This window comes from Lolium rigidum, chromosome 3 (genome assembly GCF_022539505.1).
Source record: "Lolium rigidum isolate FL_2022 chromosome 3, APGP_CSIRO_Lrig_0.1, whole genome shotgun sequence".
Classification (NCBI taxonomy): domain Eukaryota; kingdom Viridiplantae; phylum Streptophyta; class Magnoliopsida; order Poales; family Poaceae; genus Lolium; species Lolium rigidum.
Window position 1 is genome coordinate 292,410,931 of NC_061510.1, and position 12,015 is coordinate 292,422,945.

General features: G+C 44.9%; 1 protein-coding gene across 1 annotated transcript; it reads left to right on the top strand.

The window, feature by feature from the left end:
* The first annotated feature begins 465 nt into the window (after nucleotides 1–465).
* Nucleotides 466–3,629, top strand: LOC124696672 (F-box protein At4g09920-like). The gene is made up of 4 exons (XM_047229364.1): nucleotides 466–1,329; nucleotides 1,744–1,905; nucleotides 1,989–2,142; nucleotides 3,346–3,629. Exons 1-4 carry the CDS (start codon nucleotides 466–468, stop codon nucleotides 3,360–3,362), a joined length of 1,197 nt encoding a protein of 398 aa, XP_047085320.1. The 3' UTR covers nucleotides 3,363–3,629.
* The last annotated feature ends 8,386 nt before the right edge of the window (nucleotides 3,630–12,015 follow it).

The window sequence follows — 12,015 nt, forward strand, 5'->3', positions numbered from 1 at the left end:
AAGTTTGACCATAGAGGCATAGACTGGACGTCTCAAGTTCAGAAGGATTTCTCAAAGAAAGGAAAAAAATCCGTCGGCCACGTCTGAAACAGAAAGGAAATACTCTGGACAAGCGATAAGTATCCGACACCAATTAGACCGTTCGTCGTCGCTCTTTGAGTCCTGCGCGAACGTGAACTGTATTTCGGTCCTTTTCTTGTTTTCGGAAAGAAATTACTACCTCGATCCTCAGTTCTTCCCGATCCATCAAGTCCACCCGCCGTTCCTCCGCTACCACAGCCACCGGCGACGAGCGGGCTTGACGGCGGCCAGGTGAGTCTACGCCGCCGCAAAGCGGTCCATCTTGTCTCTTTTCCCGATTCTCTCCACCCTTGCACATACTGATATGATTTCTTGGCCCGCAGCGTCGACGTCCGCCGTCTGTTCGACGGAATGACTCCGACCAAGAGGGGCAAGAAAGCGCCCATGCCGGCCGGCGCCGACCGCATCGGCGCCCTTCCGGACGAGATTCTCCACCATCTCCTCTCTTTCCTGCCGGCGGAGGAGGCCGTCCGTACGTGCGTGCTCGCACGCCGCTGGCGCCACGTATGGAAGTTCACCACAGGCCTGCGCATCGTCGAGTCCGAGGACTTCCCGAGATCTATTCAGGATGTCCGGGAATTCGTCGACTATCTGCTCATCCTGCGTGGCCATGAGCCCCTAAACACTTTCGAGGTCGAGCTCTCCGACCTCTCCCAGGACGACGCGCCCTACCTGAACCTATGGGCCCGTTTCGCTCTCCTCTGCAAAGTTCGTGAGCTCACCCTTTGTCTGTATCACACCGATTTCCTCTGCGCCAGGCTAGACGGCCTGCCCATCGTCTCTCGGAATCTCACGACACTAAACCTTCGGGGTGTAGGCCTCCAAGGGGGCTTTCTTGATTTTTCTCGCTGCCCGGCGTTGGAGGATCTCAGGATGCGCCACTGCCAGATTGATGTCGACAAGATATCGTCCCTCTCGCTGAAACGCCTGAGCATCATCTTTTGCCGCTCCGCTCTGGATCACCGGGTCACCGTTTCTGCTCCGCGCCTCGTCTCCTTTACGCTAGACAGCTTCGCGGGTAGAACCCCGCTGCTTGAAATCATGCCCATGTTAGAGTCCGCGGTCGTGGAACTTGGGCGTGCATGCACCGATTTCTGTCATAACTACAGAAGCCGGGGTTTCTGTGCTGCTAACAGTGCTGCTAGATGTGCGAATTGCCTTGCTTACAATGATGAAAGCAGCAATACGGTGCTTCTTGGAGCTATCTACAACGCTGAACATCTACAGTTGATATCTCCATTAGGAATGGTATGGTTTTCCACCTATGTCCTATATTTGTTTCGTTGTTTCTACTTTCTTCATCAATCATACACATTTAAGCGTGCCTGCAAAAAATAATTGTGGGATATTATGATTCATACTTGTTCTTTTTTAAAAAAATTGTGCAACTCCTTAATTTTGATGTCAACTTATTAAGAATGCAATTTTAAACAATATAGACATGCTGGTCATGTTAGTTTATACAGCCGTCAGCTTGTTTTTAGACAAAACTGGGATATGCCTAACTAAATCAGGAGGAACTTGGGATACATGGCAGCTTTTGTGCTGTTTACATCCATTACTGGCATCCATAGACAATGGAGATACTTTCTGTATTTATGGCCACCAGTTGGGATTTCTAACGAGGATTATTACATCATTCTATTTGTATTGTTATTCCAGATGATTTTTGCAAGGGATTTGAAAAGTTGCCCTACATTCAACAAGCTAAAGACTTTGCTACTCAATGGCTACTGGTGCGTGGGTCCTGACTTTGATGCACTAACTTGCATTCTCAAACACTCTCCACTTCTAGTGAAGCTCACTCTTCAACTTGTTTCCGAGGTATATATGTCATCTGTAGATGGTTGCTGCACTGTTGAAGTTTACTGATTATTCATCTTGGTTAAATGATTGCATGTTCTCAGGAAGAAGTACATAAAGTGGAAATGAAAGGAAGCTACAGTTCAACGGCAAAACCTACTGGAATATCAGAGCACCTGAAGTTAATTTCAGTCAAGTATAATGTGGTTGATGATAGAGTTCTCCAACTTTTGAAATTCATGTGCACATTTAACATACGTAAGTTGACTGGTAACGCCTCTCATGCTTTTAATTTTGTATATTCTTTAATTTTCCTAAATGTGTGGAAAAGAAAGTAAGTTATTGAGAAACGCATAATTTTGTAGAAAAACATTATGTCAAGAGTCCCAATTAATTGATTCATGGAATCCTGCACCGCATTTGGTTAGATGGAGAAATGAAAACATTACTATAATCCATTTTGTAGAGGAGTTTCATTTTAATATGGTGAACAAACCAAGTAGGCTTTCTGATTACTTCTTGTCGAGAACAAAATGTGTGAATTGGTTTGGTTTAAAGGCTATAATAAATGATGTGGATTCTTGCTTAGCTCCAAATAGTAATTAGTAACACATGTGTCCGAAAATGCTGATCTCCAGCCGTGTTTACTTACACCGTATACTTGAAATGCATCTTCCTCACTAGGCAAGGTACTGATTTTTTTGAGAGAAAAACATGGATGGATATCCTTGCAAAATTTGGTGAAAAAGAATATGACCATATGCATCTGTTTTTCTTTGGTATAGTTTGAGTAGCAGTATCCAGTTCTTGATTACTAGTGAATAATTGCTTACATTTATTTATTGCATGAATTCAGTCATTCCCCTTTTGATGTCATTTTATTAGATGCAGTTTCATGATAGTTCTGGTATCCCCACACTAAAGTTTTCTCTGTGATTTCCTTTTCCTCTGAGACTTGAACATAACTTCTATCAATGTCTCTTATCATTCCTTGTTTTACTTCCTTTGCTATAAAATTTCTTATGACATTTAGACCATTTGATTTCTTTTCTTTCCTTCGGGAACATTTGATTTCTTTTCTTTCAGTTGGTTGCACATTTCTGAAGTAGCTAATGTCACCGTTCGATGTCGTTTCTGCTTGCTCCTTTCTCCCACTAGCTGACATCCACCCACGCAACCACCTTGAACTGCATATTTTGATACAAAATTTCTGCATTGTTACCACCAAAGAATTTAGACGTGTGTGTTCTTGTTAGATTGATTAAGCTAGAAGCGGTCCGGTACCATGTCTATCCTATTCCTAGGAAACTACACACTTTTCAGTTCAGAAAGAGAGTACCAACATCTGGAATTAATCTCATGAAGTCTTCCAGTATATTCACTTGATTATTAACTGAGAACTATAGTTACATGCAAATGACACTACTCTTATATCACCATGTCATTTTGGCTTTTTGGCAGGATTCAGTTTTGAGTGAGGGTGAAAGAATCGACTTGATGGTGGATGTGCCATCTCTCAACTATTGGAAACTCTGGCTTCACTGTGGTGTGACGTGGATGATGCTAGCATGTTGTCATATTTTAACTATGAACATCTTATGAGTTCCAGTAAGACTGATGCACAATTTAGGAGTCCTGGCTTTGAGCCTTAAATCATCCAATTGGGGCCTATTTTACAATATCATGTTTATTGTACTTTGTCCTCGTGCTTGTAATGTGCTTAAGCACAGACCTTGTAACGTGAACTATTCTGTGTGATCTGGTTATTATCTTTCTTGTTCCTAGCTTCCATGATTTGAAATCAGGCTATCATTTAAGCGTGTTGAACCAGAGCTAATATAGCACTATCCTGATAGTCGCATGAAACACAAAGAACATATGGAGAACAAATCATGCTCTGGATAGTTTGGTGGGTAGTTGTATCCTTGCGCGATAGAAAGATTAGAGATAATGTGGTTTTTTAAAGCCAGTATTATTCTTTTAGTGGTGAGTAAACATTTTCATCCATTATGAGGCGACTTCATCACTGTTGAAACTCCGTGATTCAATCTTCCATAGGCCTTGACTTAGTGTGTGACTAATCGCCTATTGGTGCACCAAATATGCAAAGGGCACCGGCAGCAGAGTATCCAATTGCTTGCTCTGTTACCTGATTCGGATGATATTTATTTATTTATTTAAAACACATCATTAAGTAGAACTGGATAGAGACCAATATAAAATAAGCACTGTAGTTACAATAAGTATTTCCATTTCCCGTGAAGCCAATTTTGCAACCTATGCGAAACGCCAAAAGTGGAAGGTAAATTAAAACCTATATGAGCTATAAATTCACAAACAAAAAATGGCGGTGGTAAAACATGAAAGGGTGTCACATTGTCGTATCATGAACACAAAACCCACATGTTTTGCTTGTCTTCAACTTTTATTTAGTTTCTGTGAGCATTGTTCCTCCGATTACCACGAAAAATATCTAAACCTTGAGGAGTATTTTAAATTCAGAAACCGAATATTTCAGAGGTCACGAGAGAAACCATACACTGAACGTCCCAAGAAGATGCTTGCCTTTTTTGGGTTGCATATGGAGGTCGTGCAGGCTTTGAAGTGAGGAAGAGATACACCAATGTGAATAAGTCTGATGGTATAGTAACATTATGCAGATATGTTTGTGCCAATGAAGGTATTCGGAAAAAAGGAGAACGTGAATACATTCAAAAGTGTTTTAGGGCTGAAACAAGAACTAAGTGTGGTGCTAAGATGACTATTACATTTCATCGCAGCTCTGGAGTTTTTGAAGTAACAGATATTGATCCTGAACACAATCAGCTCCTTCACTTGCCACAAACCCGCCACCTCATGGTGTCACAAAGGAAAAATTCAGATTTTCAAGCTTTTGAAATTGAAGCTACTGATGATTCTGGAATTATGCCTAAGGCTGCATATGAGCTTGCTACTCGTGGAGTTGGTGGACTATTCAATCTTCGCTACACTTGCCGTGACCATAGAAATTTTCAACAAACCAAGAGGCAGAGAGAATTGGCTTTTGGTTAGGCGGGTAGCATATTAAATTATTTTCATGACAAAATTGCTGAAAATCGATCATTTCAATATGCTTTGCAGCTGGATTGTGAGGAGCATATAACAGACATTTTCTGTGCTGATGCTAAAATGATGCTAGACTATGCGCACTTTGGTGACATAGTCACATTTGACACTACTTTTGGCACAAATAAGAAATATTGGCCATTTGGTGTTTTTCTTGGACTCAATCAGTTTAGAGAGACTACTATTTTTGGTGCCGCACTGTTGCTTGACGAAACATTTGCCTCATTTGAATGGCGCTTCCACACTTTTCTAGCTGCACATAATGGAAACGCAACATAGAGCAATTTATACCGATCAAGATGCTGCAATGGGAAAAGCTGTAGAGGCTGTCTTCACGGAATCATACCATGGACTATGTACCTTCCACATAATGCAAATACTTTCAAACATCTATCACCAATCAAGGGTGAAGAGAAAGATGAGGGTGAACAAAAATATGGTGGTGAAGAGAAAGATGAAGATAAAGAACCACATATTCTTGAAGTATATTGGACAAGCAAGGAAGGAATGTCGTAGAAAATCCAAAACCCGAAGCCATGCTTCGGTACAAGGAACTATCCCATAAATTCCATACTATGGCATATAAAGTGGCCTCCTATATGGAATTTTGTTTGTTGCTAGAAAATGCACTTGATTCCGTTGGTTCGAAGTAGGAGAAAAAACTAAATGCATTGACTAGTGCTATGTAGAAACCAAACAGCGACAAGGAAAATGCTGACCCAAATGTGCAACCAATGGATGAGTTGCTATGAGCTGCACGGCTCAAGAAAAAAGAAGTTCAATCAAAAAAATTGAAGAGAAAGAAAATTTGGCTTGATAAGTTGCGTAAGGGGCAAATGTATGTTCTAATCTTGACATGAATAAAAAATGTTGTCATCTATTAATAAACTAACTAGTTAAACTTTTATTGGCAGCAACAAAAGATTAAAGATGATGTAAAACCTCAAGTAGAAGTGCAGGATGATGGCCAGAAGAAAGAAGCCAATGTGGAGAGTGAAAACTACAATGCCATCGAGAGTTTTACCAAACTCCTCACAGCTCCTTCTACTTGCGTTGATGATACATGATAGTCTTTACGGTGGAAATTTGTACTAGTGTCTAGATGCTGGTTACATGGTACTTCCGGAGCTAACTGTAGTCTTTTGGGTATATATTTTGGGGGTTACCTATAGTATTTTGAGGCCAAGCACAACCGGGAAGGCCTAAATGTATTTTGGGGGGTTAACAATTGTCGTTTCATCAGTACTAGCTGCCACCGAATTTGAATGATATGGTACAGCCAAATGAAGTGTTTGTGATTTGAACTCTACAATGCTTTCTTGGTCTTACTTGTAAATGGATTTTCCATTGTTACAGTTGCATGATGCTAACTGTTGGTGAAAATTCGAACTTGCCAGAAAATTATAAAAAAATCCAGTAAACCAAGCCTATTGAGTTACGTATTCTGGGAAAATTTCAATGAATTTTGACATATAGTTTGTGAACTGGGAGCATTTCAAGTTCTGTCCTAAAATTTGAACTCAAAATTCGAACTTCCCAGAAAATTTTAAAAAATCCAGAATTATGGGAAAAGTGCAATGAATTCCAACATATGGTTTGTGAATAAACGTAATCTGAAGTTTCAGACTGACATGTACTAGCAATTGAAATTGGCAGTCTAGTTATTTTGTCTTTGGTCTCCTCAGATCGTTGGATCTGCAATGGGTGGCTGAGATTGGGACTAAGTCTCCCAGTGACTTATGACTAGCACATCACTGAAGCTGAGTCCTCTACTTGCTCCCCCCCATCCTCTGTTCCCGTCCCTCCTGCGAGGAGCGGATTGCCTGCAGCCAGGTGAGTCCATCTCGCTCCATCTTTCTCTTCCGGTTCTCTATATCACTGGTGAAAAAAGGGCCTTTGGTCGCGGTTCGCAACTGCCATTAGTCGCGGTTGCGCAACCGCGACCAAAGTAGCACGACTAAAGGCCCCCCCTTTAGTCGCGGTTGCTTACAAACCGCGACTAAAGGCCCGTCCACGTGGGCGCCAGGCGACCGTCGGGGCGGAGGCCCTTTAGTCGCGGTTCTTCTGGCCGACCGCGACTAAAGGCCGCCGCAGGTTTAGGGTTTTAGGCCCCCCCCCTAAACCTGCCCCCCCCCCCCTAAACCTGTTTTCTGTTTAATTTGTATTGTTTTATTTCTTTTGTGCTTTATTGTAATTTTGAAGGAGTTTCACATATTCTACGGTACTACATACATGCATGCATATGAATGTACAATTTCAAACAAATTTGAAATTAGAACCAAAAAGAATTCAAGAGGAATATACAATATATATTCAATATCATCGGATGACCATATACAAGTTTGAACAAGTTTCCATACATAATTTAATGCATGTATAGTTCTATGTCCTCGTAATGGTGTTCTCCTTTAGGATCGAGGACTTCCCTCCTGAACCATCCAGCTAGTTCCTCTTGAAGTGGTCGGAAGCGAGCTTCGGACTAAGCATCATCCGGAGGTTATTCCTCTGAGCATTGGTATCACTCGGAACGCGCTCAGTGGTGTATCTCCGGATCATCTCACAGACATAGTATCCACATAGATTGGTCCCCGGTGGCTGAATATCGCCACCATTCTTAGCCTTTGACCGCATGAAATGTAGCTCTTTTTTGAATTCACCGACCTTTGTATCTGAGAACCGTCTCCAAACCCTACGAGGCAAAGAAAATTAAATGAACAAGAGAGTTATTAGTTAATTACTTGAAGCTTAATTAGGAAATGAACGAAATAGGCCGATCGATATAGAGCGCAAATGAATGAAAACAATTACTTTTGAAGCATTTTTCTCATGTCGGCCCAAGTCGCCGCATCCATATTCAGAGAGTCGTGGATGAGACATTCTGATTTGTCAATTTTAATTACTAGCAGAATCCGGTGGAACCTGCGGACAAAATACATGCACAGTACGTCATGCATAACTCATCGATTAGCCGGCCACATACCATGCATGGAGTAAACAAAAGAGAATGTGCTCAAGACATAAACACTCACCCAAAATGGTAAGGAAATAGAATATCACTTTCGAGTTGCTGCTTTGTAAGAAACCGCCACAGGTCTGCCTCCACGTCGGTGGGGTGATGTTGTAACGTATATCCATTAACGATGTGTGGGTCAATGAACCCAACATCATGGATGTTCCTTACTCTGCATTCCTTAATCTTCAATCTGCATATATAATAGCGGACACAACAATATAGTTAGGACATATATATTGTGCAGGCAATATGAACGAGATGGGGTAGAAATAAATCACTTACGAACGTAGCAACTGATGATAGATTTGTCGAGCTCGCGCAGATTGAAAAGCTGGAACAATTCACTCGGATGAATTTGTACAGAGTACTGTTTGAAGTGATGCTCATATCCAACTTCCGCAAAAATATATTCTTTGGCGTTTTTATTTTTTATGTAACCCTTGTACCATTTCAGCAGACCTCTCATTTGTGGAGGTAGATCCTCTTCCTGCGCAGGCTCGACGAGAGGCCCATTCTTCACATATGTAAGTACTACCTCCTGCACTGGCGCCTCATCAAGGCCTAACAGTTCACGAAGAGTAATACCTAAGTTGGCCGCTTGTTCTCTGGCACTCGTTACACTCAATCCCTGTGCTGCCGCAGCTTCTATTATTTCGGGGGCATCCGGACCGGCGGCTGTCACTATAAGCGAGGCAATCGATTGTTTACTTTGTTCCCCGAGCTGGGCAACAACTCGTTTCCCGCTTTGTGCACTTTGTAATTCCGCTTTATCGGCCTCCTCCCGCTCTCTCTTCTCCTTGAATATGCGTGCCTGATTCTTTAGTTCACGTGCATAGTCGTCGGGCAGATTCTTTGCGGCTTGGGACGGTGTGTTCAAAAATGACTTAGCCCACTTCTTTTGCTTATCAGAAAATACTGGCTTGGGCTCGGGCTCTCTTTTCTTCTTGCAGCTCGCCTTCCATTTCTCTAAATCAGCAGCCGCGCCCGCCTCGACTTCCTCGGCACTACATTCCCAAGGCCTCGTGGGGAGAGGCTTCGGTGATACCTCCGGTACCTTTGTTTTCTTAGGTACGTAAGGGTCCGGGTTAATAACCCGGGACTGCTGCTTCGCTTCTTCGCCGGAGGTGGATTGGGGGGCGGCGTGCTCGTTACCCGCCCGGGGCGGACTAGGGGGCGGCGGCTGCTTACCCACCGGAGGTGAATTGGGGGGCGGCGTCGGCCCTCGTGAAGGAGGTGTAGGTGAAGCACCACCACCACCACCGCCACCGCCGCCACCACCACCACCGTAGGGGGTGGACTTGTTGGCGCCTCGCCCGGAAACTTGATAAACTTCTTCTGCCATAGAATGAACTGGCGCTTAACATCTCCAAGTCTTGTCGCCCCTTCGGGTGTAGCAATGTCAATGTCCAGGTCCTCAAACCCTTGGACTATGTCCTCCACCGTGACACGAGCATAGCCATCTTGAATGGGGTTGTTGTGGTGGAGTGCTCCAGGTGGTAAAGCACTGCCGATGGCTACCTTCATGGACATGTTCCCGATAGGATAATACAGATGACATGCTTTTATCTCCTTTATATCGTCCACGGGGTAGCGAGGAGGCTCCGGTGCAGTAATTTCGACCACCAGAGGCTCCGGTGCAGTAATTTCGATCGTCGGTGCACCAGCCGATGGGGCCTCCGTGGAAGCCACGCCGCTTCTCCGCTGCTGGCCGCTTCCGAGATCCAATGGATGATCTTCATGCTGCACCCGAGCTGCATCTCTTTCGGCTACTAGTACACTCACGGTTTTCTTCATGACATCCATTTCCGATGCCAACCGCGCCACAACATCTCGCTTCCCGATCCATCTTTCTCTTACGGCTTCGTAACCGTACGGGTCATCGTTGCGGGGAACCCTATTTTCCACGGAATGTGCCCCATGCCTCGTACACGTCCTCCGTGTTCGGGATTACCGAGGGCTTTTGTCGTGGCGTCGTTCTCTCCGTTGAACTTGATCCTCCCCTCTTGAGCATCCCTCATTGCCTCAATAAGCTTTTGGGTGGGTGTAATTATTTTGCCATGGTAAACACACTCCCCTGTCTCCGGGTTCAGCGATCCCCCATGCCCGTACCACCAGCTTTTGGCCCTTGGGTCCCATCCCTCCGTACCTGGATGGATTCCTCGCGCCCTCAGCTCGTTCTCCATCTTCTCCCACCTAGGCTGCCAAAAGCGATACCCTCCTGGCCCCATTTTATGATTGTACTCCTTCTTGGCCGCATTATCCTTATTTTTTTCGATATTTCAAGGAACTGCTCCGATTTCTTTTGCAAATTCTGGCCAATCATGTTGCAGTTTCTCATATTGTCCTTTGAAATCCGGAGTCTTGCCCTGCTTGACAAAGTCATGGGCTAGATTTTGCTTGTATTTCCGGAATGCGTTGGACATCTTAGAAAGAGCGAACTCGTTTGACTAGCTTGCATCTCTCCTTGTTTTCCGCAATCTTGTTACCCTCCTCATCGTATTTGCGGTATTCCGGAGGTAGAACGAAATGTTCCATAAGCTTTTTGAAGCAATCTTTTTTGTTCTCTTATCGACAAAAGTGAAACCAACACGTGCCTTCTTTGGCTCATTCCACTCCTGGACGGTGATCGAGACGTTGTCTCTAACAACGGCTCCGCATTGGCTGATAAACTTGGTGGCGTTCTTGCTGGGCTCCAGCGGCCTGCCGGTTGCTTCCTCGACAACATCGATGGTGCATGTTTCTCCTGCTTTCATCGTCTTGGTTGCGCCACGCTTTGACGACGACGTACTCGATTGTTTCGACGATCCGGCCGAGGGCTAAAATAAGAAAGAGAGGCGCGCGCGTTAGTACACACATATTTATTCAAATCAGTTAGTTTGTATCACCGAGGCTCAATGTATATATATATACCTCGGCGCCGGAGGTGGTTGCTACTTCCAATTGAAGATCGTCGTTTATCGACGTTTCTTCGGCACCATCTTGCTGACCATGCCCTTCATCTTCACCCTCAAGGTTCAGATAAGAAGAGATATCATCTTCTTCTTGTCCGGTCGGCACATATAGAACATCGCCTTTTATGATGCCGAAGATATGTTCTTCGAGCGTCCGGATCATAGTTGTCCATAATCGGGTCAGCTCTATCGTCCGCCATATGTCGGTCCCTGAAAACATGTAGTAAAAACAAATTAATTAAGTGCGAGAAGGGGGCGGTGGCGGTGGCGAAAGGGCGGTGCCAAAAGGAGGGGGCCGGCGAGCTGGAAGGGGTGGGAGAGGGTGTCGCGGAAGAGCGCGTGTGTGCGCCGGGAGAGATTGGAGGGGCCGGGGCGCCGGCGGGCGCCGCCCTAGCTATTGCATGTGTGCGTGTGTGGCGCGCGCCCCCGGCCGGCCGCCGGCCTCCCTCTCCCCCTGTCTGTGTGGCGCGCGCGCGACGGCGCCGGTGGGGAAGGACGACGGTACGGGGACGAAAAGTCGACGAGCCCGGCGGGTCCGCGTGTCGAGCACGTACGGTGGTTTTTTCGGCCGGGCGCCCTTCTTCCTCTCTCTGTGCGCGCGTCTCTGGCGGTGTCGTACGGTGGTTTCTTCCTCGAGCACGTACGGTGGTTTTTTCGGTCCGCGTGTCGAGCACGTACGGTGGTTGTGCGGGGTCGCGGTGTTTTTTTGGAAAAATTTGTTAAGTGAAGATTTTTTGTTAAGTGAAGATTTTTGGTTAAGTGAAAAAAATTGTTAAGTGAAGATTTTTTGTTAAGTGAAAATTTTCTTAAGTGAAGATTTTTTGTTAACTATATAGTTACTAATTCATATTTTACATTTTTGTTAAGTATAGTTCAAATAAAAAAGAACAAATAAACAAAACACAAAAAAAGAAAAAAAAAACCCGGCGGCCGGCCAGCTCTCTCTCTCTCTCCTTCCTCTCAGCGCGCCCGGCCCTCTCGCGCGATCTCTCTCTGTCCTCCGGCCGGGGCGCGTGCGACCCGGCGGCCAGCCGCGCGCCTCCTCTCTCCGGCCGGCGGCGC